This window comes from Macrotis lagotis, chromosome X (genome assembly GCF_037893015.1).
Source record: "Macrotis lagotis isolate mMagLag1 chromosome X, bilby.v1.9.chrom.fasta, whole genome shotgun sequence".
NCBI classification, from domain to species: domain Eukaryota; kingdom Metazoa; phylum Chordata; class Mammalia; order Peramelemorphia; family Peramelidae; genus Macrotis; species Macrotis lagotis.
In genome coordinates, this window is record NC_133666.1 from 139,232,523 (window position 1) to 139,254,357 (window position 21,835).

General features: G+C 34.5%; 1 protein-coding gene across 6 annotated transcripts in view; it reads left to right on the forward strand.

Moving 5' to 3' along the window:
• SDK1 (sidekick cell adhesion molecule 1) overlaps positions 1-21,835 on the forward strand; it is a 1,240,677-nt gene that overhangs the window by 1,187,957 nt on the left and 30,885 nt on the right. For all 6 annotated transcript variants that reach the window (XM_074200552.1, XM_074200555.1, XM_074200553.1 and 3 more), the window contains 2 exons: positions 2,735-2,896; positions 5,849-5,974. In XM_074200552.1, coding sequence (XP_074056653.1) covers positions 2,735-2,896; positions 5,849-5,974 — 288 coding nt within the window. The remainder of the gene's footprint in view (positions 1-2,734; positions 2,897-5,848; positions 5,975-21,835) is intronic.

Genomic DNA, 21,835 nt, shown 5'->3' on the forward strand with positions numbered 1-21,835 from the left:
TAAATAAAATTCTGACATTTAGAGATGGAAAAGGCCTGACTAGCATTACCACATAGTGGGATAGAACTCACAAAAACTATGCATGGGGTATGTTATTGCTCAGAGGAGGAGGAGGAGGAGGAGGAGGAGGAGGAGGAGGAGGAAAGAATTAAAAAAGTAAAGGAATTGCCATCCAAAATAACTTCACATTCAGAAGAATACAATCCAGTAATTGATGACAGAAACAGCAGTAGGCAAATATGGTCATGCCTAAGATGATGTTGCTGAGCAATGTGTATGTAATGCAAATGTGCTCATTTGCAGTGTTCCTGTCTGCAAATGACCACATCAGCTTTCTCCAATTTTTGAAGAACCACTTAGAGGCATTCAAAACTAAGGGAAGTAGGATCATATGATCATAGATTTAGAAATGGAGGATACTTTAGAGGTTATCTGTTGCAACCCCTTCATTCTACAGACTAAGACACAAAGCAGTTAAGTAATATGCTCAAAGTCACCCAGGTAGTAAATGACAGAGCAAGAGTATTACCAAACCCCTTTTGATTCGAAATTCAACCATTTTTAAGTCTTAGGAGGCAGACCTGTCTCAGGTCAGGAATAGACTAAATGATCTCCAAGGTCCTTTCATAGATCATAGTTCTTAGATTATAAACTGAAAGGGCTTCTTTTAACAGATGAAGAAACTGAGACCAAAAAAAAAAAAGATTAAGTTGCTTCTCTAGCAAACTCTAAAAGTTCAGGATCTATAGAGTATGAAAGAACAAAATTAGCAATGCAAGTGGAAAACAATCCCTACCTGAAGATAAGCAGAATAAACCCCATGATGAGCAAAGTATATGCTTAATAAATATTGGTCAAATTGAATTTAGAGTTTACTCTCACAGTAAGAGAATCAGACTTTTTTAGTGATAAATCAAGAGGGTCCCATAGAATCTATTTTCCTGAGTGGCTTTGATTGTATATCTGTATTTATTGTCCTAAGGATGGGAGTAAGAATTCTCTATGTCATTGATAAAGGACTGGTTTAGCTAGTTATACATAGAATATCTGATTTAATACATATATTAGAGTATAATTCTAGATTAAATCTAAGTGAGAAGTAACCAAAATTAGACTTCTGTGGCTTTAGACTGCCATGATTTAATTATAGTTAAGAAAGTGGAAAGGTTAGGAAGGTGCCTTTCCAGGACCCAGTTAATAGTCTAGATGATAATTTCATTATTTTAACCGAGCCCTTTGAAATGTGTGTGTGTGTGTGTGTGTGTGTGTGTGTGTGTGTGTGAGTGTGTGCATGTATGAGGGTGTTTATGTGTATAAACTGTTTCTGAAAGCTTAGGCAGCTTACTCTACAACCTGATGAATAAGATTTTTTTTCTCCCAAAGGGAAACACAAAAATAGACTTGCATGGTAAGCAGTATAGATATATAGGTTCCCAAGAGCTGTGTTGCTTTTCTGGGAAAGGTTTCTTATACCTCTCTGGTCAATATAATTAGCTTTACAAGAGCATTATGAAAATAAGTTGTTTATTAAATAGCTGCCCAAAGACCTGGGTTCTCATCACTCTTCCATACTGCCTAAAAGTGACCTCAGCAAGGTAATTCTCACCAGAGCTATTGGCAGGCACTGCTGTCTGTGCCTACAGCTGAATTACCCTATTTTCCTGATTGTGGTAATAGTTAATTTGACCAAGGGTAAGAGCAGCAATTCATCATGTCATTGATGGTGTGAAAGAATCAGAGGTTCACCCCTCCCCCCCACAAGTACATATTCAATTAAATGTTAAATACTAACAAAATTGAAGAATGCTTATGTTATCCATTTATTTAATCATTTGTTTTAATTCTGCACTCATTGTCATTGTGAATCTCTTGGTGAGAATAACCTCATCTGTTTCAATGTTGTAAAAATTTAAGTCTTACTAAGAACATGATACTACTTTCAGTCATAGAATCAATACCTATTATAATAGTAGTTTTTTTTTCATCATACTTGTTTCAAACTCTGAAGAGTCACCAGAGTTAAAGATAGCCACTTTTGGTCTGGGAGAGGTACTATATTGAAAGAGAATCTTCTAAGCAGGTTATTTCATACTTCAATAACCAAACCCACTTGGATGGGACCCAAGATGAACATTCTTTAAACTTAATTCTATTCCATAGTTAACAGTGATATAGTGATTGCCAATGTATTTCCATTTTTGCCCAAGTCTATATTTCTACTTCAGATGTCATTTCTTCTTTTTCCTTCACTTGCTAACTTTTGATTGAATCAGAAGAATGGAAGTGTTAACCTATTTAGGTGATAAGAGATGGTGAAATTCATTTCTCATTCTATTAGACTTTAAATGAAGGACACCTTTCACAGAATGCTCTGCAAGATTCCTGGCCATAGGACAGAGGTTGCAGAGTGCGGTCTCACAGATTCACTTTGTTTTCCTCCTCCTCCCTGCCCAATGTAATTAGTGAGGTTGCATGCAGTCTCCAAATAATTTCCCAGTTGTGTTGTAAGGTTTTTCTCCTTGTCAGTATCCACTTATCAAGCTTAAACTCTAATTACACTTATCTGTGCTGAAAATTGGCTATTATCACTACTTAAACTCCTGCTAATTGTAAGAAATACTTTCTTAGCAAACTATGAGATAATTTTACTTGTTATCTCAACACATTAAACTACACTCAGTAGCTTCTTTTTGTTGAGACCTTTCTGTACTCTACATTTGGACTATTATTTTAGGGGTAAGCAAAGTGGTGACTGTGGACATTAAGGGAAATTGGCAGCGCTGGTTGAAAGTGAGGGATCTCACAAAAGGAGTAACCTACTTCTTCCGAGTGCAGGCTCGCACCATTGCCTATGGACCTGGACTACAGGCCAACATCACAGCTGGCCCAGTTGAAGGTAGGTAGAACTCTGGTTTTCAATAGTAATACCAAAGTAGGTTACAGTATATTTGTTCAGACACAGAAATGAACCATCTCCAGGGTGCATTTTTTCCTATGGTTCATTTTTCTATTCAAATGACTGGAGAGTTGGTTCTGTCCAGTTTCTCAAGGACATTTCAACAATATGAATGTTTCTAAAAGTATGTGTTAGAATGATCTTCTATAATTTTTTAAAATCACATTTATTTAGTTTTTGAAGTTTGGCCAAGTACTTTCATTGTAAAGCCCCTATGTGGTGAGTGGTATAAGTATTATTATCACCAGTTTAGAGATGGGGTCATTGAGATGCTGAGAAATTAAGTGACTTGCCCAAAGTCACTGTTGATAAAGCAAGAGTCAAATCTTGGTCCTTCTAATCCTATCCAAAACTCTTTTCACACTGTCATTTCAAAATGCATTCATTTAAATATGGATATATTTAATATTTGTATGTGTTGGCAGTCAACTTTCTAACTTATAGCAGATAAAAAAAATCAATGTTTGAAATAACAGGACGAAAAAACTAAAAAAGCCTAAAAAAATCTTTGGGCCTTACCTTTAACTTGGACTTGGGAAATTAGGTTACTGTGAAATTTGTGCCTGAAATTCCCTAGCTTTTTCTAAGTTAGACTGTATCTTTTTAACTGCCCATAAAGAATAAAAATTAAGAACTTAAATGGTTTGTCTTCTGAGGAAATTAGGGAATTTTTTTAAACCTTTCCCTAATCTATCCTTATCTCTGTTTTTAATGAAATTATTGTGATCCTTGATTCAGAAGAAGGGAAACAGAAACAAAATCATATAAGAATTGAATCATAAATTTAGGGTTAGAAAACTCTTAGAGGTCATTTAGTACAACCTCATCATTTTACATATGATGAAGCAGGCATAGAGAGGTCAAATCATGTCAGGCCTTCTGACTCCAAATCTCTTGATTTATGTTCTCATTTCTTTAGTCATTACTATTTTATATAATCTGTGAAACCACTAATTGTGGACTGTCTTTACCATTCTAAGTTAGTCAGGGGTATGCTGATAAATGTTATCAACCAGCTCTCTTAAAAAATAAACATGCTTAACACACTTTTATGTTTAATCTGCACTGTTAACATTTTCCTGATCACTGAAGTCTAGACTCTAGACAATCAATAAATCAAGCCTTGATTTGTAGCATTTGCTGATATCTGAGTTAGAAATGCCCATACTGAAAGTTTAACAATCAGCTCTCCTAAGCAATTCTGAGCTGGTTCCAGCTCACACCTCTGCTCTGTATCCTGTTTTATAAAGGAACATTCACAAAATTCTTAAAACAAAAATAATTTCAATTCATTTTAGTTCTAAAAATAAATATATGACATTTTGGGAGAAGTAAATGTTATCAGGAAATAAAGTAGTCAATAGTAAGGTCCAAAAAACCCTCAAAAGACGTCTTAAAAATCAAAATTGGTGCTTTTGCTGGGGATTTTGTCTATGATTTATGAGTTCTGCATAAATCATGCAACATCTGCTAGCCTCTTCTGGAAAATTCACAATCTTGATCCAAATTTCAGTTGATTTACTTAAAATATTTCCCTTCTTGTTTTTAAGGATCCTCTTAAAATAGAGAACTAACATTCATATGCTCATTGTGTTTTACCAGTGTTTGGCATTATTTTTTCTGAATCCAATATAATTAACTTCATTGTAAGGACAAACTATGTCATCCCTTATATTCTGCAGTATAAAGCAGATTATTTCTATGGTGCAGGCAAAATATTACATTATGAAAACACTAATTTCAGCCCAAATGACTCTTGATTGTATCATGGATATTATTAATTGCTAGATATAATGATAAAAGTATGCATCTGACCCTTCTCTAGTTTTTATTTATTAGGGTCTGCCCGAACCACTTCCTCTCCTTTCTTACTTTTCTTTAAGAAGTACAGTATAGCAGAGAATAGGAGTCACAAGACTTGGGTTCAAATTTTGATTCTGTCACAGACTAACTTTGTGATATTAATCGTCTCTTACTTCCCTGCATCTCAGGTGTAGAAGGGCAATATTGACACATGTACTACTAACTTCTCAGGGTTTCAAGGGAAGCACTTTGTGGCTTATTATTATTATTTTATATGGTTGTTATTTTCACCTCATCTCTCATAATGTCCTTCTTGACAGCTAACAACTGTTTTCCTTTTAGATTCCCCTGAAAATATACACTTCAACCTTTTGCCTTTGAACAAGAATTAATATTTTAACATATGCTTTTTAATGCAGTAAATAGATAACTACATATTTATTACTGAACCTAAGGTTTAATAATCTGCAAAAAATATATCCCTAAATTGAAGTTCTTTCTGTAAATACAGACAACTTCAAATGTCTTTATTTTCTCAGAGTATTGCTCTCCTGAATATCCTGTGACTAGTAGAAGATGCTGACCTGAACAGGACTGTTCCCTGAAGGGAAGTTTTTGTTCTGTCCATCTCCAGCCAAAGACAGGAATCATTTTTCATTAAACTGAAGGCTTTGAACTAAAATTTGAAAGAGAAAATTGAGTTGTAAAGCAGGTAACAGTGCCGTTGTAGGTATTTAACAGATGTTGGATTGAAGAAAAATAATGTTATAGGTCTACATTTTCACTTCTGAGAAGTATAACACCCTCAAAACAGCTTACTTCCCTCCTCAAATATGCACAAATAACCCCAAACATTTCTACTTTTCCTAATAGCCACCATTGCAGGTGGATAGAAAGGGTTTGATCAGGAAGTTGGAGTGGAGAGGTAGAATCTTTTCCCAACCCCCTCCTCCCAAGACTCAACCTTTGCATGCAATCATTTTCCAATTAGCCAAAGTTTGGATCTTTTGCATAACCCTTGTTCTAAAGAAATATGAGATCTGAGTGATTCCTCACAGGTACCAACAAGTATTTTTTTTAACTCCTCAGGATCTCCTGGTTCTCCTCAAGATGTTTTGGTTACAAAATCAACTTCTGAACTAACTCTTCAATGGACAGAGGGAAATTCTGGAGACAGACCTATAACGGGCTACATCATAGAGGCAAGGCCTTCAGGTAGGGAAGACTAAAGAAGTAGGCAAATGTGAATAGTCATCTTCAGACCACCTCACCAAACTGGTGATGCAGGATTAACCCAGGTGGAGGGAAAACTTCCAAAAAGCTAGTACTGTCTGTTCTTTTAAGCTTTGCGCCAAGAATACTTAGCAAAGAAGGGGAACTTGATTGAATTGAGTAAGTCATCTCTTATGTTCTCAAAACCCTTTCTTCAGCTTTCCATCTTTGTAGTCACTCCTGTGCTATTAACTTTACATGTATTAGCTTTATGGAATTTTATCTGCATTTCACATGCTCAGGAAGATGATTATTGTCAGTTTTAGAATATTGTACATGAGAACTCAGGGAGACTTAAAGACATTTTAAACTAATCATTCAGATCAAAGTCTGTTTTCAGGGACCCATTTTTAGTGCTCTAAATGTCTGAAATTCTGATTGAAAGATGCATGCACTCAATTTATGATTATTTTATGTGTTATTAGTGGAAAATGGTAAATCATTGGCTTCATCTTTACTCACTGGAAAATAAGGTCTAAAATATACTTATTCCTCCAAGAATCTTATATCCTTTTTCTACCCCCAGCTTAATAATTTCATGTGGATATCTTTAGATAAAATATACTGTTAAGATAAAAACAAAAACCCAGAACTAAGAGGACTCAATTCTTAAGTGTTTTTTTTTGTTTTTTTGTTGCTGGTTTTTTTTTTTTTTTTGGTCAAAGACCATGACAGGAGGCACATAAAAAAGAAGTCCTAGAGATAATAGTTGAAAAGCTGGAAGGAACTCTGGCCAGATGGTCCAACCCTCTCATTTTACAGTTGAGGAAACTGAGACCCATCAAGGTTTTATGATTTTCCTTATACTACTAGTAAATGTCAATGGTGGGATTTGAACCCAGGACCTTTAGTACTGTTTCCACTGGATTTATGATGTTTAAAGTAAGTTAGAATTTTAGTCAGTTTTTAAATGTGGGCATCCATAACGTTTTGGTGATAATTTCATGAAGGAATCATTAATGACACTAATACGGTACTATGGCAAATTTAAAAGAATGAGAAGCCCTGAGTTCAAGTTACATTTATGTATAAGGTATGTAATCTTGGGCAAATCACTTGACTTCTCTGAGTCTTAACTTCCTCCTTTATAAATTTCATATTCTATACCTCACTGGTTTATGGGGAGGAAAGTCTTTTGTAAACAGTAAAGTCTATGTAAACATAAACTATCATTATGTATTGATTTAGTTGTAGTGGCTAGAATGACTTTGGCTCTGATACGTAAAGCAGAAAGTGCAAAAGAAGAGATATTGAAAATTATGCTTGTGTCTATGTTTGACAATATGTAACTTACTTTTCCCCCCCAGAATTGATCTCTTGTGAATACTAGATAGAATTATTACTCAAGAAACTTCTGGCATAGCTCCAGGTATGCAGGATAGAATAAAAAATAATGGAGTAAATCCTGTAGCCTAGAGGCTTTGAGACACATCTGCCCTAGATCATGACAGTGTACATGGTCTGGAAGTGGATTGTCATTAAGTCTTTTCTGGGTTTAAAAGAAGTTAAGATTGAGGCAATAAAGTGATCCACTGTGATCATTTCATTTTCCTTGAATAATGTTCTGGAAACATTGAGGCCTAATATAGTCAGTTCTGTAAATTCAGAGTATTTTAAGTGAAGTCCAGTGTGCAATAACTAGTACCTCCTTGTGAACAAGGGGTCTAGGTGACAATGAGCAGAGAACTGAGTGGAGGGAGATAAAAGGAGTGGCTTGGAGCTAGATTGTCAGAGAGGGAAAAGGGATTTCGCAGATTTGAAAAAAAATCTTTATATATTTTTCTGTTGCTAAGTCCCTCTCTCCTTTAATAATCTCCTTAATTTGTCTCCCTATCTCCTAGTAGTGCCATTTCTGTAATTTGCCTTTCACACAGATGTTAATGCTATTTTCTTAAGGCACTGATCTTATCATGTCATAACACTGCTCAAAATCCTTCAGAAACTCCCTATTGCCTATAGGGTAAAAGATAAACTCCTTAGCCTAACATTCAAGGCCTTCCTACAGGCTGTTTCCAGTCTACCTTTGTAGCTTTATCTTATATTATTTCCATGTTCATTCTCTATTCCAAATTGGATTCCTTTATTCCTGACTTTATTCATTTTCATAGTCCATCTCCCACCTCAGTGCATTATACAATTGCAACAGCAAGATCAATAGAAACAACAACAACAAACAATAACAAACACCACCTTGCCCAAAAGTATTTTCTCCTAAGTCAAATTATATGTGTATACATATATATATATTTATATACATATATATATATATATCTGTCTCTTTCTCTCTCAATCTCATCCTCTCCTCTCTTCTTTCCCCATCTTCTTCCAATCTCTCTCTCCTCTTCTCTCCTCCCCTCTCCATCTCTCTTTCAATATCTATCTCTTTTTCTTTCTATTTCTCTCTTTCATACACACACATATGTATATATGTATGTATGTATACATCTTTTCCCTACCATAGAACATAAGTTCCTTAAGAGCAAGGACTAAATCACTTTTTTCTTTTAATCCCCTTGGCTAACAAAATACCTAATAAATGTTCATTGAAATGGTCTGAACAAGAGGTACAGAATCCCAAATTCTCACCCAGACATTTAAGAAATAGAATTTATTGCAAAAGTCATTTATGCAAAGAAAAAAATCACTTTGTGATGATTCTTGAAGAATTCCTATAAAGGATAGGAGTGGATTAGTTACTCTTCTTTGATTGCTTCCCTAAGCCTAAGGTGATTTGTTTTTTTCCTCCCAGCTATACCTGTGGCCTTGTGCCATCTGCCTGACCTGATGTCTTCCCATTAATCTCATCCTATGTCTCTGGCACCAAGGGAAAGACAAGAACTTATTCACATTTTTGGTAGGAGAGTATAGAGGAGGAAAGGAAATTTTCAAGTCCAAAAATGGCTAGAAGAGTACTTTCTTAATCAATCATCCTTATTGAATACAAAGTGTTTGGAGCTCCATGTTCCCAAGATGCTCTCAAATTACAGAGTAATTGTAATTAGTTATTCTTTTCCTATCTCATCCACCTCTTCCCAACACACAGACAGACACATAAATACATAGAGACACATGTACGCATAAATGATATTCTTCATGCCTCTCTCCTTAAAAACAGAATTTACAATCCTGTGAAAAGACTCTTAACCCTGCCAAGTGGAATGCACCAGTGTGACTTTAAAATGAGCATCTTCATGTCAAAGATCACCCTGTCAAGAATGTAAATGCACCACCAGCCAGACAGATGTGCACTGATTCAGAATGTTAACACGTTACACAGACTTTCCAAGAAATGATAAAGTATTGATTTTCTACTTTTCTTGGAGAACCATTTAATTTCTCTTCAAGTTATCTTAAATCCATCCATATAGCTGTAATGAAGGAAGCAGGAGTTCCTGTGTTGATCTTTGTGTAGCTTCAGGGAGTCAGAAAGTAGATGTGAATAAGGAGGACTAATTGGAGTACTGCAGCTAGTTTTTCAGTGAATTCTATATTGTGGAAGTTTATCCAGATGTGGAGGCTCCTTTGAAGCCAGTGGGAGGCCTAAACCCAACAGCGGATCACTGAGGAAGGAAAAACTGACCTATAGGGATATCAAACATGACAAGGAGCTGACCCAGAAGATGCTGTCTTTTTAAATGAAAACCAAAGATAGTGCTTTCACATCCCATTTTGTTTCTGAACATCAGAATGTAGGTTGCCAATGATTTTCTCTTTCAGATAATTAATTGAACCTAAGCAAACTGCTTGGCTTTAAGTCTTTCTGTTCAAAGCCAAGAAGAACCCTCTTCCCCCCTTCCTTCTGTGACTAAGAGCAGCAGTATCTAATAGTCAAATGAAAAGCTTTTATGGGTTGTCAATATTTAAACACCTTGCCATTACCTTAGGGTTTTGGATCTCAGCTGTCATCTATTACAGGCCTCATTACACAAAACATTAAACGCTGTATCATCTCATTTTCTCCACTGAAGCTCTCTGGCAAGACTCTCTCCCAGGCAGGGTAGTGACTTAGTGACTTAGCACAGCCCCACCCTTGCCACTTCCCCTAGCTTTTTTGTTTGTTTTAATGTGTTTCCCCATTTCATTATTTTTCTTTAGTGCTAAGTAGATCTGCTCCTTCTCCTAAATATACCTCTGGCCCGGTGCCAGCTGCCTGACCTGATGTTTTCCTATCAATCCCAACATATACCTCTGGCACCCAGGAAACAAAGCAGCTTATCCACACTGCTCCTAGCATAGACAAGGATGGGAATAGAATGTCCTCTCTCTCTTCTGCACTCTTGTTCTAATATTCTGCAAACACGACCCAGTAGAATTGGTAACTGCTGTGACACAAGCACACAGAATGGAACATTTGATAAAATTAGTGTCTGTCTAGGATAAAAATGTCCCGATTATTCCTAGAAAATGGCAGTCAGTGGGTGTATGGTGCAGCAAAAAGTCTCAATCTGATTTCCATCATGCCCGGCTTCTTCAATGTATTCATTTTCTGGGCATGTGTAAGTTTCCTTTGAAACAGTTTCTGAAAAGCTTCCTGAAAGGCAATGGAAAATTTCAAGTTTGAAAACTATGTACTGCGCATATGCAGATGATTTATTTACACAAATTATTCCAAGGCATTTTACTGTGTAGATCACACAGCCTAATTTACATATTTACACAATAGACTGGAATGGCACTAAAGGAGCTATAAATATATTTTCCCCTCCAAAACAGCCATGAAATACATATTTAGGATGTATACAATACAGGCAGACAAGGCATTGTTTTTCTCTCCACCCTGCTCCCCAACTCCCATAATATAATTATTCCAGAAATTGGATCTAATGAGAATAGATGCTTGGGTGGGTACCATAGTATGGAGACTGTTAGATCCCCCCCCCCCCCCCCCGCCCCAATTTAGTGTCAGTTCCCTATGAGAACTTCCCACCTCCTTTCTGATTGACTTGCTTACTTTGTGATTGACCTCAAGTTCTCAAAAAAACAAAAGAGAAATTCCACATCTTTTAAAATGTTAGCTTGCCCTAAAAGCTACCCAAGTCAGCCTTCTGAAGGAAGACTACAGCTAGAATTCTAAACTCATGCTATTGGCTTTTCTTCTTTTTATTTTTTCTTTCTCTTAACCACGTTGGTTGACAGCTTGTCAACTGTATCACATTATAGTAAGGTATTGAGTTGGTTTTTTTTTTTATAAAATCTTGCAGTTCCTTCCCTTCCTTTTCTAGCATTCTGTTCACTTTTCATCCTTTCTAGAATTAAAAGTCAAGATCAATCAATCTTTTTTTATCAGATATATTTATCCCCAATTTTGCCCGTGTCCATCTGCCTATGCATTCCAGTTAAGTTGATGATAGGGTCTACCCTGTTATCCAAGAAAAATGTCAGTGTTTAAGAAATAAGTCATTGACAGGCTTCCATCTCCTCTGAGCTCCCAGCTGACAGTCATTTGTTGGCTCTTCCATGGTAGCAGAGCTCGAAGTCTTTGGGAATGAATGACAGTTTCATTCAGCATGGAGACCCTGTTTAATTGTCCATGAAATCAAACTTTTGTGTTGGTGCCATGTCTGCTCTAATGCCTGCCGTGCACAATCTTGTTGGGTGCGTTCGAGGGATAAATTGAGCACAAGACCCACAAATGTACCTGAACTGGGCTCAAGCTGAATTTGGAGAAAAGCCATCATTGTCTCCAGGCTTACTGGGATGTGACTTTTGCTTGAAAAAATGCTTTTGATTCCCTGGAGGGTCAAATTTTAGGATAAAAGACTAAAGTCAATTTATTTTGTTTAGCATAGCAGGGGTCTGGTCATTGATATCAGAAAATATTTATATTAGAAAGGGAAAAAAAAGATTGGCAATCCAAGGAACTTTATCATCCAGCCATTGTGTTTTATCTGGTGAATAAGTATTAAATTAAAGGAAGAGGAGAAAACTTTTTATTATTTTCTATTTATCATTATTATTTATTTATTGTTTATATGTCCTATGGGAGTTTTGTACTAAAACTAGACTCTAAAAGGATTATGTAGTCCAGACCTAGAAAAGCAGCTGCTGCTTAGATTCATAGATAGATGTGCTGATTCCCACAGATTAGTAGCCTACAACTGACTGGGGCATGATTTTGTGATGAATGGGTTACAGACTTTGATTTCACACTGATTTCCCTGAACTCATGCCTAGCCTACGGCATTTTTGCTAGCAATTCCACTAAACTTCAGGATTCTCCAAAGTATACTATGACAAGAAAGGGCAAGCCTATCAGATGTGTTTAATTTGTGTCTATATCATTATCCTCAAACCCCAACCCTATAGTAGTGGAATTTAGCTCCTGCATGGTGATTGACATTCAGGTCCTTCAAGTAACTTTTTCTTTTGATTCCATTTGCAAATGCATAAAGTGAGTCATTAGAGTTATGTGGTCCAGCTCACCTTCTAAACCATAAAGAGAATATAAATGCTTATGCTTGCAATTCTTAGACCATCTTCCTCATCCCCAATCTGTAGGACTTGGAAGTAGAGAGATGTAGTCTCAGGTTACAATGTGTCATCAGCCCCAAAATTGAATGTCCAAACCTACAACTCAGAACAACACTTCTATAATTATTTCTTTTAAAAATGGGAAAGTAGGGAAGCTAGGTGGTACTATGGAGGACTACTAGGTGGCGCAGTGGATAGAGCACTGACCCTGAAGTCAGAAGGACCTGAGTTCAAATTTGACCTCAGACATTTAATAATTACTTACCTGTGTTTAGTGACCTTGGGCAACCCATTGCCTTGCAAAAACCAAATCAAATAAATAAATAAACAAACAAAAATAAATAAATAAGGAAAGTCACAGCTTTTTTTTATAACTTTTAATTATCAGATGTAACTATCAGGAATCAACCATAATGGAGAGGGTTCAATGTGAGAGATCCATGAAGTTCTTTATATTTTGATCAGTAGTTGACTATAGTTGCTTTTCATAGCATCAGACTTGCTCCTCCTTCATCCCCCATTTGGTTTGGGGTTTTATTAAAATGTGTTTTCCAGTGCTTGAATGTGAGACAAGGTGACTAAAAACCTTCTGGATGACCAAGAGAAGTTTGAAAATCTGAACATATATTGTAGATAATCCACATGTGGATGATTGAGGGATGAGTGAATCTCACTTAGTAAGATTATTACTTATTTTTTTTAAATGAGCCCCTGCTACCTTCTCAAGTGTTAATTAAGACAAAAAATCAAAGGATCAGGGATTAGCACAGTGCCTGGGAAATAAGTTGTGCAAATCTCATTATTGCTAATGCTATATTTTACTAATTGTGGAGATAGTTTTCTCTACCATTGATTTATTGAGATATTTCGCAGTATAATATAAATGAGAAAAACAATCCACAGTCAAGAAATTGAGAAGTCAGTTTCAGAGCTGCCAAGACACTCTTCTCATCTCTGGCTTTTCTAAACATCATTTTGATGTAAATATTTATTGGGATAAATTGCCTGGTGAAGGAAAACTTGCATTTAAAACACTACATTTGTTCATTCTTTTTGAGATAGAATTAAGAAAGAAGGTGAGGGTTTTTCTCCCCTTAATTCAGGAGAAAATTCTCTCTTGTGACTTTTTCCTTTCCAAGCATTTCTCAATGTAAATGGATTGCCAAATAAATCGTTCTGTGTTGAGCGGCTGTATCAATATTTTAAAATGTTTTTATGAAAAACTTATACAATTCTTGGAGCTATGACAGTGTGCTTAAAATAAAATATGTCTTTTAGGGCTGGGGCAAAATATTCATATTTTTTCTATAGTAGAAAAGTATTATACAAACATGAATGCAAAGGACATGCACAGAACTAACTTAAGAAAGTTTGCCTACTTTTTTATCTGCTTCAAATCATCATACTAGACCTTTAACATCAAGAGATTGCTAATTGGCATCATAGCATCATTTTTTAAAATCAGAATGGTGTTATTTTTGTTTCCTGTAGTCTTAGAATAAAAAAGAGATATGTCCTTTTGAGTTGGATGAGCCTGTCCAACAAGATAGAAGAGACATGATCAGATAGTAGTTTATCTGAAAAAGATCTAGGGATTTTAGTGGATTGCAATATCAACATAAGTCAGTCATATAACATGGCAGCCAAAAAAGCTAATGGGATCTTGGGACACCTTGAGAAGCTTGGCTGCCATCGATAATGAGGTGGTAATCCTGTTATACTCTGCCACAATTTCTAAGATGAGTATTCATAACCTTTTGTGAATTTCACCCTTTTAGCAATATGGTGAAACTATGGTCTACTTCTTATAAGTCATTTAAATGCATAAAATTAAATACATAGGATTTCAAAAGAAACCAGTTTGATAGTTGTGTTCTATCGTTATCAGAATTCATTTGTATTTTTGTGTTCAGTTCTGGAAATTACATTCTAGGATGAGATGGAGAGCCTCTAAAAGAATGAAATACAGAGACTCTGCCATTGGAGGCTATGTGAAACTCAGTTGAGGGAGCTGAGGATGCCACCTTACTCTCCTGATTCCATGTTTTTGTTCATACTGTCACCTATTTGCATCTCTTTCTATTGATATACTTCCCTTCTTCCACATCCCAATTTGTAGCTACTTTTGCTATAAAGCATTTGTTTGTTTGTTTGTTTGTTGGGAGTTTTGCTATTGTGAGGCAGTGGAGTTAAGTGACTTGCCCAAGGTCACACAGCTAGTAAGTATCAGGTGTCTGAAATTAGATTTGAACTCAGGTCCTCCTGACTCTAGAGTCAATGCTCTCCACCATCATGTAGCTGCCTGCCTATAAAACCTTTGTGGAAGGAATTAGGGATAATTAGGTAGAAGAAGGATGTTCAGAGAAACCTGACAGCTGTCATCAAATGCTTGCCAGAGGAAAAAGGTAGGAGACTGAGTTCAAGTTGCAAAGATGCAATATAGACTTTCAGGGAAAAAAAATACCTTTTTTCAATTAGTCTTATCTGAGAGGTTTAGTGAAAGGAAACCTATCTTTTGTTGAATGTGTTATAGTAGAGATTATTTTTTAGTCATGGATAGACTAGGTGGTCACTAAAGCCCCTTTCAATTTAGAAAGCAACACAAGAGGACAACTGTGTCACCTTTCCTACACCACTACCTCCTGCAAGCCTTCTCTTCTTCTTTCAATTAAATAAATATTTATTGTGTCTATTACCTAAGGATAGGGGGACAAGTACATAAATAACTATGCTAAGGATGAAAATGCAAAGGGAAGATGCAGACAAAGTATTAAGAGAAAATGGAAATGGAAAACTTGCTCTTACAGTGGCAAGGTAGTATTCAAGAGAGGTTTCATGGAGATGACATCCAAACTAGAATTTGAAAAGAGAGAAAGCTATCATCAGTAGAAAGAAATATGAGACATTCAGAGAAAAAATTATGAAACCTGAATACAAACCAAAATGTACTATTTTTATTTTTTTTAAATTTATTTTATATTTTCCTTCTTTTTCATGATTTTCCCCCATTACTACTATGGAAATTTGTTAAATACGATTGTACATGTACAATCTATATCAGATTACTCATTGCCATGGTGGGGGGGAAGAAAAGAAAAAAGTAACAGAAAAATATGGAACTCAAAAGCTTTCAAAAAGATGAATGTTGAAAATTGAAGCTTAAAGAAGCTGAAAACAAGCTTTGCTTGTAATTGGAAAAAATAAAGAAGAAATTTTAAAAAAAGAAAGAGATGTGAGATATGATCAATAATTTCATCAAAGACAATGACTATAATGAGAAAACATCAAAATTGATAGGATATAGCCAAAGCAGTACTTGGGGGAAATTTTTATATCTCTAAATGCTTACATGAATAAAATAGAGAAAGAAGAGATCAATGAATTGAGTTAGCAACTAATGCTAGAAAAAGAACAAACTAAAAATCCCCAATAAATACCAAATTAGAAATTCAGAAAATCACAGTACACATTAATAAAATTGCAAGTAAGATAACTATTGAACTACTCAATAAAACTATGAGCTGTTTTTAAAAGTAGATAAAAATTTGGTTAATTTGATTAAAAAAGAAAACAAAATCATCAGTATCAAAAAATGAAAAGGAGGAATTTAGCACCAATGAAGAGGAAAGTAAGCAAGTTTTCTCATTGAATGCCAATAAATCTAAGTGAAATGATTACTTATAAAAATATTAATGTCCAAATTAGCGGAAGAGTAAATAAAATACCTATATAAAGTCATTTTAGAAAAGAAAATTGAACAAGCATCAATAAGCTAAGAAAAACTTCTCTAGACCAGATGAATTTACAAGTGAATTCTACCAAATATTTAAAGAACAATTAATTCTAATACTATAAAAATAAACTATTTGGCAAAATCAGGCAAGAATTCCTTTTATGACACAAATATGGTGCTGATACTTAGAAGAGTCAAAACAGAGAAAGAAAATTGTAAATCAATTTCCCTAATGAATATTAATGCAAAAATTTTAAATAAAATATTAGCAGAGTTTACAGCAATTTATCACAAGGATACTATACCATGACTAAGTTAAATTTATACCAGAAATGTAGAGCTGGATCAATATTGGAAAAACTATCTGCATAATTGATCATATCAGTATCAAAACTAATATAAATCTCATGAATTTCTCAATAGATACTGAAAATATTTTTGACAAAATACAGTACCCATTCTTATTAAAAACCCTAGAGAACAAAGGAATAAATGGAGTTTTCCTTAAAATGAAAAGCAATATCTATCTAAAACTATCAGGAAGCTTTATATGTACTGGGCATAAACTAGAAGCATTCCCAATAGGATCAGGGGGTGCAACAAGGATGTCCTTTATAACCATTATTATTAATATTATCCTAGAAATGTTAGCTTTAAATGTTAGCTTTATTGTTAGCAATAAGAGAAGAAGAAAAATTGAAAGATTAGGAAACAAAGATGAGGAAACAAAACTCTTACTCTTTTCAGATGATAAAATGATATACTTAGAGAATCAACTAAAAATCTACTTGAAACAATTTACAACTTTTACAACATTGCAGGATATAGAATAAATGCACATAAATTATCATCATTTCTTTATATGGCAAAGAAAACCCAACAACAAGAGAAAGAAAGAGAAATCCCATTTAAAATAACTACAGACAATATAAAATGTTTGGGAACCTACCTGTCAAGACAAATTCAGGAAATATTAACACAATCACGAAACTTTTCATACAAATGAGAAAAGATCTAAGTAATTGAAAAAACTATCAGTTGACATGGGTAAGCTGAGCTAATATAATAAAAATGAAAATTCTACCTAAATTAATTTATTTTTTCAGTACCATACCAATCAAATTACCTAAAATTATTTTATGTAACTAGAAAATAATAGGGTGGCTAGGTGGCACAGTGGATAAGCACCGGCCCTGGATCAGGAGTGCCTGGGTTCAAATCCAGTCTCAGACACTTAATAATTATCTAGCTGTGTGGCCTTGGGCAAGCCACTTAACCCCATCTGCCTTGCAAAAAAAAAAACCTAAAAAAAATATACATGTGCATATGGATGAAAATAAATAAATAAATAATGCTTGTTTGTTTTTTAAAAAAGAATTAGCTGTCTGAGGTAGGATTCAAACTCCCATCCTCTTGACTCCAAGGTCAGTGCTATATCCATTGTACCACCTAGTTGTCCCCCATAACTCAAACTAGGAGCAAGGAATAATTTACCTTCCAAATCTATGAGAAAGGAAGAATTTAGGGGGCGGCTAGGTGGCGTAGTGGATAAGGCATTGGCCTTGGAGTCAGGAGTACCTGGATTCAAATCCGGTCTCAGCCACTTAATAATTACCTAGCTGTGTGGCCTTGGGCAAGCCACTTAACCCCATTTGCCTTGCAAAAACCTAAAAGAAAAAGAAAGGAAGAATTTATGATCAAACAAGAGATAGAGACCATTATGAAATGAAAAATGAAGAATTTTAATTACATTAAATTAAAAAAGGTTTACACAAACAAAACCAATGCAACTAAGGGGAAAGCAGAAAATCAGGGGAAATTTTTCTAGTATTTATCTCTGATGAAGTATTCATTTCTCAAATATAGAGAGTACTGAGTCAAATTCATAAAAATACAATTCATTCCTTATTGAAAAATTGTCAAATGATATGAATAGGCAGTTTTCAGATGAAGAAATTAAAACTATTTATAATTACATAAAAATGCTCCAAATCACTATTGATTAGAGCAATGAAAATTAAACTCTGAATACCACCTCACAACTAGCAGATTGGCTAATATGATAGGAAAAAAATGATAAATGTTGGGGAAGATTTAGGGAAACTGGAACACTAATTGTTGTTGGTGGTATTGTGGAATAATTTAATTATTCTAGAGAACAATTTGGAACTATGACCAAAGGGCTATCAAACTTTCTACCCTTTGATCCAATGATACTACTACTACTACTACTACTACTACTACTACTAGGTTTGTATAACAAAGAGATCATAAAAAAAACAGAAATGGACCTTCATTACAAAAAATATTTATAGCAATTCTTTTTTGTGATGGCAAAGAATTGGAAATTGAGAGAAAGCCCCCGGTAATGACAATCAATTGGGGAATGACTAAATAAGTTGTATTATATGATTTTAAGTAGTATTGTATTGCTTTATAAGAAAATCATGATCAGGAAGATTTCAAAAAAATCTGGAAAGACTTATCTGAACTTATGCTCAGTGATGTGAGTAGAACCAGAACATGTACATAGTAACAGTAACATTGTATAATGATCAACTTTGATAGCCTGAGGTCTTAGCAATACAATGACTCATAATGGAAAATACTACCTACATTCAGAGAAAGAACTATGGAATTTGTACACAGATTAATGTATTCTGTTTTTACTTTTATTTATTTTTTGTTTTGTTTTTTCTTTCTTGTGGTTTTCCCGTTTTGTTCTTATTTTCACAACTATGACTAATGTGAAAGTATGTTTATTATTGTACATGCGTGTTGTCTTAAGGCATGGAAGGAGAAAAATTTGGAACTCAAAAATCTTTTAAAAATGAATGTTGAGGGGTGGCTAGGTGGCGGAGTAGATAGAGCACTGGCCCTGGAGTCAGGTGTACCTGAGTTCAAATCCAGCCTCAGACACTTAATAATTACCTAGCTGTGTGGCCTAGGGCAAACCACTTAACCCCATTGCCTTGAAAAATCTAAAAAAAAAGAAAAACAAAACAAAAAAATGAATGTTGGAAAACTATCTTTATATATAATTGGAAAACAGTAAAGTACTATTAAGTGAGAAAAAATAAAAAATAAAATATATAAATAAATTTTAAATGAGAGAAATGTAAAGGGGGAACCCAGGCAGGTAATGGTTTGAGGGGAAACCTGAAATCAGGAAACAAAGGGAGGTCCTTACCTTCCTTGATTAAACTTCATACGGCAATTAACCTCTTGAGGACTGAACTCTTTTATAGATGAGGGAATTAAATGAAATACTCTTTTAAGGTACCTTTCAGCTTTGCCATTCTGAGTCTCTTCCAGTGTTGAATAGAAATGTTTTAGAATAGATAGGCCTAGGCTAAACATTGCCATTTTGAGTTTACAGTCTCCCTAAAAAAATGAGCCTAGATATAAATGGATATATAGCAATAATAATGATGCCTTACACTTGGACAGGACTTTATACTTTTCAAAGCACTTTCACATACATTACCTCATTCAGTATATGAATATAGGAACTTAAATAGTGCAGTAAGACTTTAGTGGCCTATAAATCCCAGACAAGTATAGACATATATGCCAGAAATTTCATTATTATTTACTGTTGAGAAAATCCATTTGAACATATCTGGTGTTTTGCTGTATAGGATAATAATGATTTAGGTATATTGCAGGTCTTTCCATAAAGCTGTCAGGGTCATAGGCACCTGTATATGTAAATATTTTTTTGCTTTCAAAAAATCTTTTCCCCCTTCCCAAGATATGTATGTAGAAAGGATAGAAATATACATATCTATAGACATATAAATATATTTATATATAATTAGTAATTAATCATATGATTTGAAGTAGATATTTTGTTATATACACTTTGCTGAATAAAAGTTTTATTAAATAAACTTTTATATTGAAATTTTAATTTTATAATTTCATGATTAAAATTTAAAGTCAAAAGCCTAATTCATGTTTGATATATTTATATATATATATATATATATATATATATATATATATATATATGTTACACATAAAAGAAATAGATAACTTGGGTACCGAGTTTGCCAGCAAACTATCTCTGTTGGTGAAGCAGCTAGGTGGCATAGTAGATAGAATTCAGGGCCTGAAGTCATGACAATTCATCTTCCTCAGCTCAAATCCAGCTTCAGACACTAGTTGTGTGACCTTGGACAAATGACTTAGTCCTGTTTTCCTAAAAACTCAAATAAGGTCACAAAGATTTGGACAAGATTAAAGGGGCCCAACAAGAACATTTGTCTTAGCTATTTGAATATACAGGGTGTCCCAAAAATCTTAGTTTTAGATTTTAGCAGCTTAAGCAATTAAATAAATTTTTTTCAAATACTTATTAACTTAAACAGGTAAAGCATTCAGCTTTACTAAGACTTTGGAACACTCTGTATATTATCATTCAGAGTTAGCTGGAGAAAACCTCATGCTAAAAATAAAAAAGCCTTATTCATAATCAAATCCTAGGAAGTCAGAGCTGGAAAGAACCTTAGAGATCATTTGGTCTACATTTATTTTTGCAGACATATAGTATGTATATATCTAAACATATAAATGTGTATATAAACACATATAAATATACACATATATATGCTCACATTATGACATATACTTATCTGTTTACAGGTTGTATTCTTCCTCTTGACAATCTCTTCTCATGTGTTCCATAAAAAAAAATATTCTTAGACAACTCTCATTGGGTATACTAACCTAGTTCAGAAAAGTACATAATATTTAAGCACAGTGATAAATTTATCACTGAGCTTTGTAGAGGCCTAATAGATTTACGTAAACATAATCTCAGGATATTAAACTTGAGTCTAGGCAAAAAAAAATTAGTATTAGTTAAGGAAGAGATCCACTTCTCTAATCAGGCACAGTACCTAAATTTCTGCCATCAGAGAGACATTTGTTGTTGAAATGATATTTGAAAAAAGAAAACATTGAGAGAGCAAAGGTCCTGAAGGAGAGGGAAGAAAGGAAATATTTTTGATTGAATGGATCAAGTTTAGAAAGGTCTGAACCTAGAGAAGAGGACACTTTAGAGAAAAAAGAACTTGGGTAAAATGCCATAGTGGGAGATACTTGCATATCCCAGAGTTGCCTGAATACAAAATTCCTAATCTAATGTGTATCCTTCAAAAAAAACTTATTTTAACAGCTCATTTTGGCATCTGAAGGTGTTCCTGAATTCCTAGATGTTATACTAACAGAGGGCAACCTTTTTCAGGTTCTACTTTCCTGGAAAGATTTTGAGTGTAGTACCTGTGGTAGATTGGATCTGCTGTCTAAGTAATAAAAAGGGGTTCACCATCATTTGTTTGGCATAAATGAATATTTTAGCCATGGAACCCCCATGAAATATTGTAGTATTGATATGATGTCTGATTGGTGAGAGATTTAAGAATGGATATGAAGAAACACAGGAGACAAAGGAGCAATTATTTATTAGGCATTTATGTAGAACTTACAATATATCAGGCACAATGCTAAGTGCTTTACAAATACTAGTGGTCCCTATTGTTGTTCCTAATGCCCTCAGACCTATAAACATGTCATTGGTCCCTAGGAAGAATGCA